The sequence below is a fragment of the Notothenia coriiceps genome, unplaced genomic scaffold, assembly GCF_000735185.1.
Source record: "Notothenia coriiceps isolate Sejong01 unplaced genomic scaffold, NC01 NC01_scaffold00024667, whole genome shotgun sequence".
Lineage (NCBI taxonomy): Eukaryota > Metazoa > Chordata > Actinopteri > Perciformes > Nototheniidae > Notothenia > Notothenia coriiceps.
Genome location: NW_011357368.1, coordinates 388714 through 407487, shown reverse-complemented (window position 1 = coordinate 407487; position 18774 = coordinate 388714). Strand labels below are relative to the sequence as shown.

Genomic DNA, 18774 nt, shown 5'->3' with positions numbered 1-18774 from the left:
ACTATGATACCTCAACTATAGAGAAAAAAAAAAAAAATCCAGAAAATCACATTGTCTGATTTTTAAAGAATTTATTTGCAAATTATGGTGGAAAATAAGTATTTGGTCACCTACAAACAAACAAGATTTCTGGCTCCCACAGACCTGTAACTTCTTCTTTAAGAGCCTCCTCTGTCCTCCACTTGTTAACTGTATTAATGGCACTTGTTTGAACTCGTTATCAGTATAAAAGACACCTGTCCACAACCTCAAACAGTCACACTCCAAACTCCACTATGGCCAAGACCAAAAGCTGTCAAAGGACACCAGAAACACAATTGTAGACCTGCACCAGGCTGGGAAGACTGAATCTGCAATAGGTAAGCAGCTTGGTGTGAAGAAATCAACTGTGGGAGCAATTATTAGAAAATGGAAGACATACAAGACCACTGATAATCTCCCTCGATCTGGGACTCCACGCAACATCTCACCCCGTGGGGTCAAAATGATCACAAGAAAAGTGAGCAAAAATCCCAGAACCACACGGGGGGACCTAGTCAATGACATGCAGAGAGCTGGGACCAAAGTAACAAAGGCTACCATCAGTAACACACTACGCCGCCAGGGACTCAAATCCTGCAGTGCCAGACGTGTCCCCATGCTTAAGCCAGTACATGTCCAGGCCCGTCTGAAGTTTGCTAGAGAGCATTTAGATGATCCAGAAGAGGATTGGGAGAATGTCATATGGTTAGATGAAACCAAAATAGAACTTTTTGGTAAAAACTCAGCTAGACGTGTTTGGAGGAGAAAGAACACCATACCTACTGTGAAACATGGAGGTGGAAACATCATGCTTTGAGGCTGTTTTCCTGCAAAGGGACCAGGGCGACTGATCCGTGTAAAGGAAAGAATGAATGGGGCCATGTATCGTGAGATTTTGAGTGACAACCTCCTTCCATCAGCAAGGGCATTGAAGATGAAACGTGGCTGGGTCTTTCAGCATGACAATGATTCCAAACACACCGCCCGGGCAACGAAGGAGTTGCCAGTCTCCAGATCTCAACCCCATAGAAAGTCGAGTTGAAAGTCTGTGTTGCCCAGCGACAGCGCCAAAACATCACTGCTCTAGAGGAGATCTGCATGGAGGAATGGGCCAAAATTCCAGCAACAGTGTGTGAAAACCTTGTGAAGACTTACAGAAAACGTTTGACCTCTGTCATTGCCAACAAAGGGTATATAACAAAGTATTGAGATGAACTTTTGTTATTGAACAAATACTTATTTTACACCATAATTTGCAAATAAATTCTTTAAAAATCAGACAATTAGATTTGCTGGATTTTTTTTTTCTCATTTTGTCTCTCATAGTTGAGGTATACCTAGGATGAAAATTACAGGCCTCTCTCATCTTGTTAAGTGGGAGAACTTGCACAATTGGTGGCTGACTAAATACTTTTTTGCCCCACAGTATGCAGTGGCCCTCCCATACCGAGTGAATATAAAACCATGAGCTGCATTGCGAGTTCAAATGTCATGCTCAGTTGGTCGTCTCTTACAGTATGTTGCACCATTATGAAAGACTAATCCATAAGAGGCTAAGTGGTTAGAAAGGGTATGATGACACCCATGAAGATCAAATGTGAATTGACAAATGGTATCAAGGTCATATGCCCTTACAGGATTACTTATATTTCTATCATCTGACAGAATTTCAGCCATTAATCAGTTTGATCTGCATCTTTCCAGGTCGGAGGCATGGAGTTGGCCAGCTGAAGTTTCAAGATGGAACCTGCTTCTCTGGCCAGTTTGAAAATGGACTCTTTCATGGCTCTGGTGTACTGCTCTTTACAGATGGATCCAGGTGTGTGTGAGCCAAAAGAAAAAGAAAGGCATGTTTATTCCTCAATCAAAAGTTACAAATAACACCCTAATCTCTTTTTACCATGTCAGGTATGAAGGAGAATTTGCACATGGAAAGTTTCAAGGCACGGGAGTCTTTAGTCGATGCGATGGCATGAAGTTTGAAGGAGAATTTAAAGATGGACGTGTTGAGGGATATGGTGAGGCTTTTACACCATTAGAACAGGTTGCCGATCATGCTAGTAGTATTTCTCTTCATTGTGTCCTGTGTCCGTGTCTCTAGGGCTATTGACCTTCCCAGACGGAGCTCATGGTGTCCCACGAAACGAGGGCTTGTTTCAGAACCACAAGCTGCAGAAGAGGGAGAAGTGTCCAGGAGTGGTGCAGCGTGCACAGGCCTCAGCCTCTAATGCTCGCATTCTGACACTTTGACCTTCATGGACCCTGGAGGACACACGGTCAGGGTTCCAGCACCTTCTAGGAGGATCTCAAGGATGCAGTGCACTCCAGCTCTTCTCTCTGTGTCCTCTCTTTTTTCATCATTTATGGGGTTTTTTCTGCATCCTCCTTGCTTAGCCTTCACAGTGGCTTGGAATGCACATGCAATTTGACCAAATAATGGCTTTCTTTCTGACTGACTTGACATTTACAACACCATTAAGCACACCTTTAACTCCACAATTCATGCACACACCAAATGCTGCTGTTTTTCTCCTTGTACTTATTCTTGCACCCATAAACAGTGTCTTAGTGTTTTCTCTAGAATAGTTAGCTACGATATAAAACAACTTGTTCTACAATTGTAGATCTGATACTTTAAAAACGTTTTTTTTTCTCCTGCATTTGGAGTAGTTAAAAAGGTACTCTGTATGTTAAAGACTTTAGCTACTAATTAGACCAATTAATCTTTTTAAAAGTGCATTAACCATTACAAGAGAGTTATAATGTCCTATGTGGAGACTTGGCCTCTGGTACTGCAAGCAAGCACAAATGGATCTAAACAATGCACAGTTTTAAAAAAGAAAATCAATTGACTTTACACATTTTGTTAAAATTAAAGATATACACATTGTACATTTTTGTGAATGTACTCCACAGGGCACCTCGTCTCCATTAACAGTGCTGCTTCAAACTCTAGCTTTGCATGTATGTATCATCGCTGGTGCATCTCCTTTTAGAATATCAGTATTCACATTTGCCTTAAACACATTCTGGTACGAGATTGTAGTTCCTGGATGTCCATCTGAAAATACGATGACTCACAGTTCCCTTCCCTTCTCCTCTGCATCATTCGCCCTAGGTGTCTGTCATCTTAATGAATTTGAGGCCTGTTTAAAGATTGCCTTCACTCTGAGGGACATATTGTTAAGCTGGTACTGAGTCTTCGCTACCATTACTCACAAGTCTAGCAGCTCTCCTCTCTACAATAAACCTCCTCTCCCAGTGGAAATCATGGGACTCTGCTGGTTACTTCTCTCATGTTTTCCCCTGTATTAACTAAAGACTTGGATGACTGGACATCCTCAAGGTTGTTAAATAATCCTAATTAAATGCATTGAATTGGGGACATTTATTTTAATTAAGGCAGCTGAATGAAATCATTTCTAAACCAGATGTATATATTAGAATATGTAATTATGTATGTGTTTTTCTGTGTGGCGTATACATATTCATTGTTATCAGTTGAGTTTTTTCTGACCTTAAGGAACTAGGTGTTTCTTTTGTCACGTAGGAAACAAATGAAACACCTAGTTAGCTGAGTTAGCTGAGACCGTGTGGTTGAGTATTTTGAAAAAATGTATAAACCATTATAGCCAATCACAGCTATTGTGTGATTACAGATTCATTCCGTGTTTGGTCACAGCAAAAGCTTCTACATTTGCCTACATAGACATTTAACCAAAGACAATCAAATGGTATTACAGGTAACGAAGCCTGGAACAGCAAACAGGAGTTACATGTGTGTTGTCTCACTGCTTAGCGATAGAAACAAATCAATAAGGACAAACCCACTTGGGGCTTTAGTGCGCATTAAAAACAAAAGGACCGAAGATTAAACAGGAAATTTTTATGAGATTCTGTTTCTAGCCTGGATTATTGCTGATTTCGATTGTTGTTTTATTCTGTGAGGAAAAAAAATCAATACTCTGTGTCATGAACCCACACTGCTAGTTGCTTTCAATCCCTTCTTCGGTATGACAGTGTGCTGCAAGGTGCAATCAGAAGTATTGAAGATAACATTAGACATAGAAACCATTGCATGCCTCAGTACCGTCCTCTACGATCACACAATGATGTTTTAATGCCTGTATGTGCAAAGTGTGTAATATCCTGTATTTCAGATCATGTTATGGTATTTTTCCTTTCTTCTATTTCGGCGATGGCGCTAACTCAAGCCTTCTCTACCTACACATGTCTGCCTGAGTGGAATTGAACTAACACAAATCCACATTTTCCAACTGGAAACAAATGGTGCTTGAAAAGGATGCCTTTTCCAGACTTTCATCTTTCTATGAAATATCATTGCTGTGGTTACTTTTTTCAATAACAATATACATTTGTTCTTAGTGCTCTTAGATCAAACTACTGCACAGTATCCCCTCATTCTCCTTGGATAGGTCTGAATATGTATTGGAAAGGCGATAATGTGTTTAATAAAGCCTTGTGGTGAGAAAAGAAGCATGTGTTTCATTGGGCTTGCTTGTAGACAGTAACATGATAGAGTTGTTCAATTAAAGATGACTATTTAGCTATTTCTGATGTTTTAACACCAATGGCTAGATTTGCAGTAGGGTATATGCAGCTGTAGATAAGGAACGTCATTTCATGGTTAAACAGGTTTCTCTGGTTTTTGGCTGCCACACAGCACAAAGCAGAAGCATCCAGTTCTCCCATCCCCCTTCTAATTCTACACCCTCAGCAACAGCTCAACAGCACACGGTTTGTATCTCTCACATGGCATTTCAAACAACACAAGTGAAGCTGTTATACTGATATAAGTCCAATAGATTTAGTCTTCCAGAACTACATTACATTGAAGAATGTATACTGTATTATCTCTGTTAGGGTCAGGTTGACAAACAAGATGTCCCGTATCTAACCTTGTATTGTACATAATACGTGTCCCTGACAGTTGTACAGCCATGCCTGGAACAGGAAATGCTGTGTGTGGCTGATAATGTATCTGATGGGCTTCCTTCATGAACATATTGCATTTTAATAAAATGTAGGGGTTGCATTCACATTATGAAGCACAATATTTGTTGAACAAAATGAATGGCTGTGTGTTTGACGACTAACTGTGCATAAACAATTGCATTGCAAGCAGTGGAGCAAGCTGTTGGTATCCCCTGTGTAAATTAACAACCTCCCTCAGGAACATTTGAGCCACTGATGATAGAAGGAAAATATGTCCACTGAGCTCCCCTTCAATCCCTGACTTTAGCGGGGGCATACCAGCCATCTCTGCTATCGTCAGCTGACGTCTCAAACACAGCGCTACTGTGTGCTCTGGCCTTGTCTGTCGCCTCGATAAAACAAGGACCTCTTGATGTATATCCAAACGCAGCTTCTGCACAGCACTATCTATTAATATTATTCAACTTCTAAAGGCATGATGACAAATCAGATATGAAACATCCATGAGAGTGATCCTCAGATCATAAAGCTCTTTAGAAGTAAACATCAAAAGCCAGGGCTTGGCTAAAAGATTTGAGAAATTCAGCTTTGTTTCCCACATTTATATGTTTGTGTCTCCTTCTTTAAGATAAGCAGATCATTTTGAATCTGTCACATCCAAGCTGACATTTTCTAGTGTCAGAGTTCAGACTAATCTCAGAGGTTTAACTGCCATGCCCTAGAAAGGCAGATTTGGTTGGTGGGCACATATAATGTATGTATTCAAATATGATGTACACAGACCTACAGTGGAATTACAGAATCTATTTTTAAACCTGAGAAAGATCATGGAAAGAGATTTTATAATTTGTTTACTGTATGAGTATTTTCAGCTTTTGCACTAATCATTCCTCTCTCGTGAAGTGTTTTCAGGTCCCACCTCCGTCAGCTTCTCCAGTCTCTGAAGGGTCTCCATGATGTCAGACTGCCATTGTTTTACCTGCTGTACTGCGGTCACTCCCTCCTGTAACACAGTTACACAGTTTTTGTTACGAGGGGACATATTGTACAGTATTTTGTAGCTTCACATTTTAGCTTCTTATATGCAATCAATGAGTATCCTTTAAAGGAGCTGTTTTACATTTTGGTAAATAACTTACACCTGCTATAGACTGCCGGTTATCTCCTTTTTAAATCACCAGCATTTTTTTAGTTAGCTTAGCGTTAAGACAAGGAACCCAGGTAAACAGCTAGCCTAGATCTGTCCAGAGCCAAAGGAAACAAATTCTGCCTATCCAACACATAAAAAGCTCCCGATTTACACCTTATATCTTGTTAATAAAAATAAAAAAACAGAATAAAAAAACATACATTTGCCATTTTACTGGGGGGGAGCATTGTGCTGCTCTATTTGTTGACCAACCAAAAAGAGTTGGGAATATTATCATCTCATTAAAAAAAAAATTCAATTGTTATACTTTATATTGACCACTTGGTTGAGCTTGCGACCCATTTACTGGGGCTTGAGACATTTTGAAAAAACTCACATGATTTTTTATTTTTGTGTCAGCCCCTGCATCTATGAGCAGCTTCACTATCTTGTATCTGTTGAGCTGTACAGCATCATGAAGGGCTGTGTCGCCTTCCTGTGAGTAGTAAAAAAGGTATTAAATGCAGAAATGAATTATCGAGAAGATGAAACATGCTGTTAAGCCGCTGCCTACCCTGTCCCTGCAGTTGATTTTAGCACAGCAGGACAGAAGGTACTCCACGATGGTCGTATGGCCTGTTCTTGTGGCCACATGCAGAGGAGTGCTGTACAACTGCAATGTGGACATTGACATACATTCACTGTGACAAACACATTAGGGACCAACTGTATAGGGACATTATAACAGTACGACAGTATGTTAGACAGTATGTTTCAGATACACAAGATCCAGGCATAAATAAAATGCACATTCACCTTATCTCTAACATTCAGGTCAGCCCCCTGGCTCCTCAGGGCTTTGACAACTCCCAGGCTTCCCCCTCTGCACGCCCAATGTATGGCCCTGGAGCCCAGCTGAAACACAGTAGGATGGCCCCATTCTATTAATAGCTCACTCCAGGCCACTAGAGGCTGGAGCTTTAGTGAGTGAAGATAATCTCAACCAATCTCATAATCATCTTTACAAACAAGCCATGTGCCCGCACGTCTTACTTCATCTTCGAAGTTGATATCGGCGCCTTTTTCCAAAAGCGTTTGGACAACTGCAGTGTGTCCCTCTACAGCCGCACGGTGCAGGGCTGTCCTATTCAGCTTGAAAGTTGAAACATATCATGAGTATAAAAGGGACTTGTTGTATAGTATGTTGTAAATGTATCTGATTTACTGACACACAGGGAGAGCATACCTCATCGTGCACATTAGGGTTCCCCCCATCATCCAGATATTTATCTATTACATCCAGTTTCCCTTGTCTGGCTGCTTTCATGAGTTCTGCAGTATCCATGTGCTCTATCTGTCACGCACACGCACACACAACACACAACACACACACACACACACACACACACACACACACACACACACACAAGTGAGGTATAGATCAAATTGTATCTATTGTATCTTTGTTGGGCACATGAAGATAGGATTCTTGAAAAACGTAGCTCACCACAGTGATTTCAGCTGACAACCTGGGCGAGCATGTCTTCTTGGTCATCTTTTCCCTTTTGCACAGATCTGTAATATTCTCTCCTATGCTCAGGTCCAACATTTCACGGTGTAGGTCTGAAGACATCCTCGCTCTATCTTCTGCCTGGAAAATGACAGAAACAGTGATGCGGTAACAATAATATATATATATTTTTAAACAAGATAACATGGTTACTATTAGTTTGTAATTGAGGTTTGCCAAGTTTGCTAAGGGGTGTTGAGAGTTGAGAATGGTGGCAGTGTCAATGTCAAAGTCAAAATACATTTACAGCATACTGCAAGCTAGGCTTGGTCATAAAAGCAACATTCACTGCTGTCATTATGTTTTTGGATTATTAACCATTGAGAAAGAGCACCTACACACTCAAATCTGTGCAAAAATCTGTTCAATTCAAAAGCAAGGCTAGAAAATGTCCTGATTAATATATCTATAAATATATATAGATAGATATTTAACATTTTTGGACAGCTTTGAGTGTGTGAAAGCTCTTTTTTATTAGGTTTGATAGTCTATACAGTAGCTCTGGCAGTGAGCAGTGTTTTTTTCCCGCTAAATAATGGATCAATCACAAAGATTTCAAAGAAACATATCATTGTGTGTATGTGATCTTTTATCTTCCAGCTTCTTTTTTGATTTGGCTTATTTGAAAGAAGCGAAAGAGCATTGTTATTAATTCCATAATTGACACGTTCGTGGTGGTTTCTTTGGTCTTTTACTCTATGCTTGGAAACCCTTTAATTGACAGAAACTCATAATTTGGTTCATAGTGATACCGTTTTATATTAAGTTAATGTGAGCAATTATAGAACATAATGACCGTATCTGTTTGTATTTCATTATTTTATTGGCTGCACATGAAAGGAATACAAATTCATCTGTGGCAAGATTAATTGTGTGCTTTAGAGCTATATCAGAAATAAAGACTAAAAGTCAATTTTTATGAACTCACAAAATAAAGAAACAAACAAATGCATTGATACACAAAATGTTGCTGTTGAACAGGTATCAAGATATCATCTCTCCATATCATTGACAAAGCATATGAACAGGAGTCTTTTCTTTTAAGTAAAACAGTATTTAGTGAAACTATAGTGAATTCAATGTCACTTAACACAACACATTAGATTATGCTTTAAAAGAAAATAATCCAAATACAATTTCATATCTACTGTTTTTGATGTATGTGTGTTTCTCACTGTAAATGTTGTGGATGTTGAAGTAGGCTGACAGACATTTCTCTCCTCATGTTCATAACAGATATAACTTCCTTTTGTCATAAATCGGGGCATTCGTTACACATTGTGATATTGTGGAATTAGTAACATTCATTTTCTTCAAGAAAAAATTATCTCCATAGGCGTCTAATGATTGTCATGCCATGAGCCATACTGCCATATTAATGGAAAATCATCACACATTTTTGCATTAGCATGTTCCTAACCTACCTGAACTTTTTTTTCTGCTCCTGTCTTGAAGGTGGTCACATCAATTGACAACTGCTCAATGTCTTCCATATCTATAGAACTCAAAGATACAAACAAATAAAACCGTCAATAAAACAATTTTGAAAAGTAGAAGCTTTATAACCTTGGAGTTATAATACTGAGTACAATCTGGCCGGCTGAGTGTTGCTTTATACAGAAGCGCTGCAAGCCCAGTGGCTTCCTGGCTGAAATATCGAGTTCATGGTGGGACATTGTGTCACCCTATCAAACAGGTGTGTGTGCATTTTGGTGTGTGTGTGTGTGTGTATGTGTGTATGTGTACTTGTCAGCATTACAATGTCCCTCTCCCTCTTTTCCTCTCTGTCACACACACACACAGACACACACACACACACACACACACACACACACACACACACACACACACACACACACACACACACACACACACACACATCCAACCCCCCTGGCATGTCATGCCCGGGGTCATGGGCTCAGTGAAAATTCATTCCACGAGATCCTGATTCTACTCAGTACTGTTGCTGCAACATTGTGTAACGCTCTTCACAGGAGAACAACCCTCATAAACACGCCGTTTTGGGGGATTATGTTATTTATAAAGGTTTCATTACTGCCAAGTGATAGCTTGTAAATATCTGTCTGATAGCACACCAACAATCAATCAGCGTCCAGCCAACCATGTTATGGGTATATTAGACGGACTGAGCAAACACAGTAGATATAACAATTCTTTTTTTAGTGCATCAACACTTTAATGTGCCATCCAGTGTTGCTTAATCACTTTTTCTCACAATGAATGTGTTTCTGGACACGCCTCATCTCGCTGACATCTGCATGCCACAGTGTGACCAGGGTAATGGTTAACCAGTGTTATTGAGGGAAGTGGCAGAGTTCAGAGGAGTAGGAGGCAGCAGCAGCCATTTTAGCTACATAGGACTCTGTTTACCCTTCATGCATGGAGCCAATAGCTTAGATCTCTACCAGGCTGGCTGCGAGGTACTTTGTTTGTGTTACTCAAGTACTGTTGCTTCAGTTTGTTTTTTACACACAGTGTTTGTTGAAATATAGTCTTACTCTAAACTCCATAAATACGTACATGTTTTTATATCAAAAGTATGTCTTTACTATGGAGAATAGCATTATTGGTACATTGCATTTTAATTATAGGATTATGATCATTGCTGTGATGTGTGTATTTCAGGCGGGCGTACAGGTGCCATGGTGACGCTGAATCATCTGAGTGTAGAGGATCCAGACGATGGCTCTCCTCTGCTGCCTGAGGCTACAGAGGCTGTAACACCAACGCCTGTCTTTCACAGACAGCGAGGGATCACAGAGACTGACTCCAGGGAGTTTTTCCTGAGCAGGTGCATCTCGCAGGCGCTGTATTTGTTCAGTGGACCTGTTATTACCTACTGCTATAATACTGTTGTCTGTTCTCTCTATGATTCAGGAAAGAGAACCTTGCTTTCAGTCTGGTGCTGCTGATAGGATGCTACTCTGCTATTCTGATTCCTGCATATCTTCCCTTGAAGGTTGCAGTTCTCAGTGATGACAACCTACATCCTAAAGATCTGGTACAGATACACAACTGAGCTTTTGTTTTTACATCATCGGTATCAGTAGCCTCATATGTTAAGTTATAAGTTAGAAAAATCAATCAAATGTAGGTACATTTGTCTTGATAATTGAATATGCTTAAGGAAAAAAACAGCCTACATCGCAGCTTCATTAGGGTTTAATTATTTTCATTTTGTTACAAAGAATTTCGCTTTTTAACAACTAAGATTTGTTAGAAAATGTTTCAACTTGAATTGACTGCATTTATTGAAACATTGGGCACATGAATAATACTGTGTCATATATTTGTACACATATATTTAAGAGGAACATTATAAGTGAAGCACAAGTTTCAGGTGTGTGCCATATTCCATTATACTTTTAGAATAAGCTGAGGGCCAATCAAAAATGGACCCAGGGCCGTAGTTTGGACACCCCTGTATGAGATTATTACATTACTCTTTTCAAACCCCTCTGTTTTCTGCTCCCTTCAGGTCTTACTAAACCAGTCGGCATCCCTGCTGTCGGACCCCTGTCAGCCTTGCTGGGGTTTGAACCACCTGAAGCCCCTGTCCTGCTCTGCTGGCCTCCTGGACATCCCAGTGTTTGTGCAGCAGGACGGGCCGGTGCCCTGGGATCTGTCCCCTCCTCTGGGGCTCCAAGGCAGCGAGGAGCATCTGGACCTGGCTCTTGCATCTCTGCCTCAGCCTGGCCTGCCTCCATCACTGAGGAGAGATGGCAGCTGCAGGCGCTGTGTGGTGGTGGGCAGTGGAGGGGTTCTTCATGGGAGCCATCTAGGACCCCACATTGATCAGTATGATGTCATCATCAGGTATGTGTGACAGTGTTAGTCAGAAACATGTGGGAGGAATCTTCCTCATGTTACAGGCACTAGTGCTATGTTAGACCTGAGCTGATGGACCCTTTCCTCAGCAGATACAATTGGAATGAGTTTGAGAGGAAAGTCTTGGCCTGCATCATCAATTTCATACTTTCTCATCTCTGCTACCAGGCTTAATAATGCTCCAGTGCTTGGCTTTGAGAAAGATGCTGGTTCCCGAACAACCATCCGCCTCGTGTACCCAGAGGGAGCACCCCACTCTGCAATTGAGTACAAAAAGACCACCATGGTTGCTCTGGTGGTCTTTAAGAGCCTGGACCTAGACTGGCTCACTTCTGTCATCACCAAAAAGCCTTTGGTAAGCCTACATCACTGAAACCATTGCACACAAAAATGGAGTATTACATAAGCCGTGTGCGTCATAGATATTCATCATCACACTCACTGCCTCACATGCTCTACATCTCCTGGGTTGATTTTTAATAGAGCTTCTGGTCCAAAATATGGTTCTGGAGGGAGGTGGTGGATGATATTCCTCTGAGACCAGAGAACTTCAGGATTCTCCACCCAGAGATAATTCACAAGACAGAACAAGTCCTACAAAAATATGCTCTGAAGCCGAGAAATGTGAGTTCCATCGTGCTTTGTTCTTCTCTTTCATACAATACTGCCAACATGCCAACAGAAAACCAATCTTAGAACAGCTGGCCTTACCTGTCTTGAGTAACATATGTATACAGTATGCCTGGCTCTGACATGTATTGACTTTGTTATAAGCCTATGAATCAAGGGTTTGAAAGATAAGCAAACACAACCTTCAATTCAACATGCTCATACCATTACCCATGCTCTTTAAAATGAGTAAACGTTATAACAGTATTTGGTGCTCAAACTGTTTAAAGCAAGGATAAAAGACAATTTCTCTTATCTCTTCTAAAAAAGACGGTCCCAACACTAGGTGCGAGTGCGGTGGTGATGGCCTTGCAGCTGTGTGACCAGGTGAGCCTGGCAGGGTTTGGGTACGACATGAAGCACCCAGAGGCGAGGCTTCACTACTATGAGACCATACGCATGGGTGCAATGAAGGCTCAAGTAAGTTTATATTACCAAATGTTGGTACTAGGATGGGAAATGAAGTATTTTCTTCTCACCTACCACAATAGCAGGTTAATGAACATTTCTATCAGTCACTCAAAGTTGTTGTCTGTCTTCTGAAATCTTTACATTATGTTTTAGAATTCTAAACACTCAGTCAATAGTTCAAGACAGTAAAAAAACATCATGTAACCTTAACACCTGGCTATTTTTACCTCTGAATTCTGCTCTGTATCTGCCAAATAATAGGACCTGCCATCTGCCATGGTGGCACGTGTCCTACAATTTGACCTGCCACAGCCAACATTAACCGTGTGTTTGGCAGGTGGCCGGTGCTAATTGCATTCCTAGAGCAGTACGCAATGTTAAAGCTAGCAAGCCTCATGTTTTGGTTTATTCATGCCTTGTTTTTATTACCGTTGTCCAGGTGGTGCATGATGTCAGTGCTGAGAAACTCTTCTTGAGGGACCTGGTGGCTGCAGGAGCCATCACAGACCTCACAGGAGCTCTGTGAGCCAGCAATGCAGAAACTGAGAATCTACTGAACACACTCCTCCTTCTCACTGCGAGTGTGTGGAGTCCTCCATAAGCTTGAGGAATCGTTTGTAACGTGGACTGACCTTTAAAATGCTCAGTCTCCCGGGTCAACTGACAATTGAGCGAATTAAAAGGTTAGACAATGATTGGTGAGAATAAACTTTAGAATATCTTTATTAAATTCAATGAAGTTGTTACAGTACTTGCAGTTACCATTGTATTCATTGTCATATGGTTGAATAACTGTTCCTTCACACCTAGGACCAAGCTCATCAATTCACTGTATTTTGTAAAATTAATGTAAGGGTGAATGGTTCAAATGGTGCCATTTCCATTCTGTTTACAATGACTCAATTAACAAGTGAATGTGATATTACTGAAGTTTATTGTCTCCAAAAACACATCTATACTCATAGAGACATACAGTAATTACAGTATTACACTAGCACTAGCAAAGGCGACAATGGAAATATCTGCATTTATAAAAACGGATCAACTGTATGTTTAAAAAAGCTCTAAACAAAAAACAAACATACAGAATGACTTATAAATAGGGAATGTCATAAATTCAAAAAATATATTATAAACGTCTAGGAGTGATATTATCATTATTATTCAAACAAGACTCACCACTGTGCAACACTGGTGTCCGATTGAGCTTATAATGAAAGTGCTTCGAATAAACAATATGTAAATAAATATATATCATTCGTGCCTATGTTCCATTTTTCCATCACTTTCATATATATATGTATATAAAGACAGTGAGAGAGTGTTGTTTTCTCTTCTTGGCAATACAACAAACAAGTACCTTGGCTACTGTGACTCAGTCTGAGTGTGTGGGTGCGTCTACAGCAGAGGATTGCGAGATGGCTCCCACAGTTTGCTTGCCAGCTGTCTGCAGTGCTGGAGGATGACCTCAGTGGGGATGACCCCCAGGTGAACCGTCAGCAGCTCGTAGCACTTCACCACCTCACCCTGGTGATTCTTGCTGTAGTACCGCAGCAGCTTCCTGCAGGACATGTTACTTTCTTTAGCCATCTTGTTTAGATTAATCACATCTATTTTGTCATGTGTAGGTGTTTACCTGTAGTAGTCCCAGGCAAGCATCCCAACGGGGGCCGAGTCGTCAGGTAGGACGGGTATGTCCCCTGCCTCTAACTTGTAGCCCTGATTGATCACATACACCATTTATATTGTGCAGTTTTTTTACCTTTACCATATTACATTCTGCTTTTTTGCGTTATCATTTGATATTAAAACACGACAAGCAAGTTACTTACAGTTTCATTTTCAAACCACAGGAAGTAGCAGAAGTAGAAGTCTCCATCGCGCAATGTGACCGTGGAGTAACCCTTCTGGAGATAGCGCCGCGTTGTGCTGACCAGACTCCACACCTTCATGATGGATAGAGAGAGAAAGAGAAAATCATTTAAGACAAAAATGAGCATAACTATTGAAGTAATGTTCATTCTAAATATAAAAGTAAGGAGTGATACAGAATGAGCTTATTTGCTTTGTTGACGAAAGCTCTCTGTTATCTGTGCATTATATATGAAACTAGAGACAGTTGGCTTATCTTAGCACAAAGAGAGAAAAAGCTCACTAATAAATATAGTTGTTTTTGTTTAATCTTTAGAAAAACTTAAGGGTTGCAAACGTTTTCCCCAATTCCAGTCTTATTGCTAAGCTAAGCTAACAGGCAGCACAAACAGTGTTTACTGCACAATTATTATTGTTCTCATTCAACTGTCGGAAAGAGCATATTTCTCACATGTTCTATATATTCCTTTAAGCAAATACATGTAACTATACCTAAGCAATCACATAAGGAATATGTATTAATTTTTTTATAATATGGGTTCTTTGCACTGAAAGCAGGAATAGACTAAACTGAAACTTGAATTACTTGATATGAGATAAACAGTTTCTGGTCTGCTCTGCATGTATCAATCAGAAATTAAACTCAACATCAATATGTTTTAAGGCGTGTACTTTCAGTATGCCTGACCTTGCTTTTGATGAACTGAGCCAATGGCCCCTTCCCCAGCTCAGACACGTTGCGTTCAGTGATGTTGAGCGACGGTGCGATCATTTGGCCCGTGGATCGGTCCACGCAGATAAAATGTATGAGGCCCGGGAAGTCCTCCAGGTACGTGAGATTAATCGGGTCAAGATCAATACACTCAGGATAACAGTAAGACATATTTCAAAGAAATTGCTGGGTGTATGCATGTTGTTAAAATATGCATGCACTTCCAGAATTATCCCAATTCACACAGACAACACGGCATCATAGGGAGCAGGTTCCATTTGCTGAAAGGATATGACACCATGGTTATATTCCTCTTGCTTTTTACCAACAAAAAATCCTTCCAGTCCATCAGCTTGTCTCTGGGAGAGAAGAATGACAAACAGACATGAACAATGATGAATGCCGACTGTCTGGCAAGTATGCTTGTACTAAACACAAGTTAAACTAATTCAGAACAAATTCAAATCTGAAAATTTACAAAAACAAGCATGTTCTGCTGAGTGATACGCACTGCACCATGGTCTGGGCCCGCTCCTGCAGGCCGGGGGAGAGACGTCGAGGACTGTCAGCTGTTCCAGATTCAATGAGGAAACACTGGCGGTATACTCCACAGAGCTGGGTCTTCATATTCTTACAACTGCGGATAAGCCTAAAACAAGAACATCAATATAATGACTGAAAGCGTCATCAAACAACTGTGCTATGACGCATGTTGGCCAGCAGAGGGCTGCAGACTCACTCTCTGTTGAACCCTGGCCCCCCTCTGCCGATTCGGTTCTTGAAATCTGTCCAGACATTTTGTAACTGTGCGGACTGAATAGAACATGAAGAAACAAAAGCAGATCTTACTATTGGTCCAAAAACGGGATGACAATCACAATTATTTTGTAATATGCAATGAAGGTCAAATCTTCCAACAAAAGTTTGATTTGCTACATCATAGGAGAGGTTACAGTAAGGTAAAAGAAGCTTTTCACAGCACATGCAGGCACTGGATTTAAATGTATTACCCATTTTTTCATGGGTTGTGAATGACCATTTTATTTATGGCCTTTGATTGAAAAAATACAATATTTTAAATGATTATGTACATTCATATTCTTAACTCCACTTGAAGACTAATGTCGGGTATTCTTTGATAAAGGTTGGCATGTATTTAAGTTAAACATAAAAGTCAACTTAAAAGCTGTTGGATATATTGTGTATGATGCAAACCATGTTGGTGCACGTAAAAACCCATACTTGTATCTCACTGGCCCCCAGGGCTTTGATGAATTTGTCCAGTTTGCTGCGGATGTCGTGTATAGTGGGCTGTCCTCTGGTAGCAGCTGGTCCTTCCTGGCCTTCGTTTAGACGCTTCTCCAGTTTGGCGAAGGCCTCCAGAAACGTATACACTGACATGGCCACTGCACTGGTGGGAATCTGACAGATAGAAGTGAAGGTGTTCAACAAGGGAGCATAAATGTGTGTATATAATGATAACAATGAATGCCGGAAAATTGTGTCACAAGGTTGCCCCCTGCTGGCTTTACAGTTTTATAAAGATATACAAATAAGTTATATAATATATTGTACAATTAAAAAGAATGTATGTAAAAAAATAAAACACTTTTTTTTTTTTTAAACGAATATAAATGAACTGATATCACTTAATATAAAAAATTATATATACTGAAATTAATAAAAGGTAAATTAATGAATACCAGTTGACTGAGAAAGAGGGAATTGGGCCTGAAAATGAGGATGTAGGTAACATTTTTGGTTTCCACAAACCTTAGTTAGCAGCACAAGTGTGATGCCGGGCCACAGAGGCAGGCAGTACATGGAGTGAGGCATCATGGGAAACAGCCCATCTTTGAGTGAGACCTCTAAGAAAACTCTGCGAGGGGTTGAAGGGTCGGGCGGAGGAACTTCCAGAGTGTGCAAGCTGTCCTCTGCCATCTGACAACACAATTTATCCAGTCATGAGGTCTCATTCAAACAGAACTATCGTTTGATTTGCGTTTAATAAAATAAATCTGGATTGGCTATTAGGAATACACACTGAGATATACTCTCACCTGGACGTCTGGGTCCACAAACTCAAACAAAGGAGTGCTTTCTCTCACTGGCATGTCTGCTGACACACAAATGAAGACCGCAAACTGTTGTTGTTATAATGTAATAACTGGGTAAATATTGATACACAGACTCCAATACCAACCTGAACTTCTCGAGTCCATGTCTGTAGGAGAGGGCTCTGGGGTGTAAAAGCTTTCAGGACCAGAACCAGATGTACTCTCAATGTCCTTCAAAGACAAACGCACAACATGTACAGAAACAGACAATAAACAATCAGAAATAAAGTGACTAACAACGTGTGTTGGTGTGAGCCTGTCATCATTTTCTACCTCAGGATTTGGATCATCCTCGTCCGTGTTGCTAGGATACATATTCTGTGACATGATGATGAGGGTTAGGAGGTCTGAGGTGGAGAGTGTGCTCGCATTGCGGCTAGAACAAGCAGAATAGAAAAGAAAAGTCATCATTTATAAAGAAAACCTTGAATAAATAAAAAGAAGCCTCTTCACTGACTCGGGAATTATAAATAATAGTGATAGGAATAAGGTAAAGGGGTTTAAAGGACTAATATGTACCTAGAGTAGAAGGCCAGTAGTTTAGTGTGAACCAGGATGAAGGCGTGCAGCACTTCCTCTCCCGCTCGCTCCACACTGCTGTTGAGCTGCTGAACCAAACGGCGCTCCAGGAACTCAATGCACTGCTCACACAGCGTGGGGTGTATCAGCCTCTCCACTGCCTGAGAGGAGGGGGGGGGGGCCGCGTTACAAGGGGTTTTGGTTTTTTTGGTTTCTACGTTACACCCTGGGTACACTCAGAATAGACCCCCCCCGTTGACGAAAGCCATTTCACCCGACCATCCTTACAAAAAACGGGGTTTTAAGGGGTTCACATTTTTGGGCATATTATCTCTTGGAACACCGATATACAAAGAAAAGCGCCTCTCGAGCAACCCGCCCCCGCGTTGTCACTTTCTGTAACCTCCGCAACACCACCGGCTACCCCCCGGGCGCCCCCCGGCGCAACCCTTTCCAACCCTTGTTGGGGAGACGAAGATATGATTAAAAATGCGGGAAACCAAAAATTTACACATCCCCCGCCCGCAAAGATTTTAAAAGTTCTCCGGCGTTTGATTGCTGGTCATAGTCTTTGAACTGGGTCTTTCTGGTTTTTTACCCATTATAAAAAAATTTTTTCTTTCGACATAAATATGACATAAAAACATATGTCCCCCACATCAAGTTCACGAAATGTTATTTCACTTATTTGTTCCGTTATATATTTTGTCAGGTTTACTTTTGCTCATGTTTATGTAGGTGCCTGTTTGGTCGATGGTTTAGTTATTATGTTTTATATTCTTGTCCATACCGTTCATTCTTGGTTCTAGTCTTTTGGATCTTTTATCGTATAACCTAAATCCAACCTAATCTAAATCCCAACTGTATTTCGTGTAAAATTCTCTCGTCTGTAAAGAATACAAGTCCTCTCCTACCCTTCGTTACACCAATTGTAGAGTAGAAGGGGTAG

The 18774-nt window shown here is 40.7% G+C and overlaps 4 protein-coding genes across 5 annotated transcripts in view; 2 read left to right on the top strand and 2 right to left on the bottom strand.

Moving 5' to 3' along the window:
* Positions 1–1646: 1646 nt before the first annotated feature.
* Positions 1647–4831, top strand: morn4 (MORN repeat containing 4). The gene is made up of 3 exons (XM_010782708.1): positions 1647–1840; positions 1930–2039; positions 2123–4831. The coding sequence occupies exons 1-3, from the start codon at positions 1647–1649 to the stop codon at positions 2269–2271; spliced, it is 453 nt and encodes a 150-aa protein (XP_010781010.1). The 3' UTR covers positions 2272–4831.
* Positions 4832–5627: 796 nt separating this feature from the next.
* ankrd2 (ankyrin repeat domain 2 (stretch responsive muscle)) lies at positions 5628–9169 on the bottom strand. The gene is made up of 8 exons (XM_010782707.1): positions 9101–9169; positions 7614–7757; positions 7353–7460; positions 7160–7258; positions 6923–7021; positions 6681–6779; positions 6504–6602; positions 5628–5980 (listed from the first exon to the last, which is right to left on the bottom strand). The coding sequence occupies exons 1-8, from the start codon at positions 9167–9169 to the stop codon at positions 5858–5860; spliced, it is 840 nt and encodes a 279-aa protein (XP_010781009.1). The 3' UTR covers positions 5628–5857.
* An 846-nt stretch (positions 9170–10015) lies between these two features.
* On the top strand, positions 10016–13274 carry st3gal7 (ST3 beta-galactoside alpha-2,3-sialyltransferase 7). The gene is made up of 8 exons (XM_010782372.1): positions 10016–10117; positions 10323–10488; positions 10575–10698; positions 11176–11513; positions 11694–11880; positions 12009–12149; positions 12465–12614; positions 13045–13274. The coding sequence occupies exons 2-8, from the start codon at positions 10340–10342 to the stop codon at positions 13129–13131; spliced, it is 1176 nt and encodes a 391-aa protein (XP_010780674.1). The 5' UTR covers positions 10016–10117; positions 10323–10339; the 3' UTR covers positions 13132–13274.
* Positions 13275–13520: 246 nt separating this feature from the next.
* hps1 (HPS1 biogenesis of lysosomal organelles complex 3 subunit 1) overlaps positions 13521–18774 on the bottom strand; it is an 11651-nt gene continuing 6397 nt past the window's right edge. The window contains exons 6-18 of one of the 2 annotated variants that reach the window (XM_010782370.1): positions 17826–17986; positions 17580–17682; positions 17393–17477; positions 17250–17308; positions 16963–17130; positions 16432–16611; positions 15929–16002; positions 15701–15838; positions 15483–15548; positions 15166–15310; positions 14438–14551; positions 14242–14324; positions 13521–14166 (exon numbers count right to left, since the gene is read on the bottom strand). In XM_010782370.1, the coding sequence (XP_010780672.1) occupies positions 14004–14166; positions 14242–14324; positions 14438–14551; positions 15166–15310; positions 15483–15548; positions 15701–15838; positions 15929–16002; positions 16432–16611; positions 16963–17130; positions 17250–17308; positions 17393–17477; positions 17580–17682; positions 17826–17986 (1539 nt within the window). In that variant the 3' untranslated portion in view covers positions 13521–14003. The remainder of the gene's footprint in view (positions 14167–14241; positions 14325–14437; positions 14552–15165; positions 15311–15482; positions 15549–15700; positions 15839–15928; positions 16003–16431; positions 16612–16962; positions 17131–17249; positions 17309–17392; positions 17478–17579; positions 17683–17825; positions 17987–18774) is intronic. The other variant, XM_010782371.1, reaches the window with a different exon arrangement.

Coding starts and splice junctions, on each gene's coding strand:
- morn4 (XM_010782708.1), top strand. CDS start 1,647: ATGCCCTTACAGGATTACTTATATTTCTATCATCTGACAGAATTTCAG. Junction 1,841..1,929: donor CTCTTTACAGATGGATCCAG/GTGTGTGTGAGC, acceptor TTACCATGTCAG/GTATGAAGGAGAATTTGCAC. Junction 2,040..2,122: donor TGGACGTGTTGAGGGATATG/GTGAGGCTTTTA, acceptor CCGTGTCTCTAG/GGCTATTGACCTTCCCAGAC.
- ankrd2 (XM_010782707.1), bottom strand. CDS start 9,169: ATGGAAGACATTGAGCAGTTGTCAATTGATGTGACCACCTTCAAGACA. Junction 6,603..6,680: donor AAATCAACTGCAGGGACAGG/GTAGGCAGCGGC, acceptor TACTACTCACAG/GAAGGCGACACAGCCCTTCA. Junction 5,981..6,503: donor ACACAAAAATAAAAAATCAT/GTGAGTTTTTTC, acceptor ACTGTGTTACAG/GAGGGAGTGACCGCAGTACA.
- st3gal7 (XM_010782372.1), top strand. CDS start 10,340: ATGGTGACGCTGAATCATCTGAGTGTAGAGGATCCAGACGATGGCTCT. Junction 10,699..11,175: donor ACCTACATCCTAAAGATCTG/GTACAGATACAC, acceptor TGCTCCCTTCAG/GTCTTACTAAACCAGTCGGC. Junction 11,514..11,693: donor CAGTATGATGTCATCATCAG/GTATGTGTGACA, acceptor CTCTGCTACCAG/GCTTAATAATGCTCCAGTGC.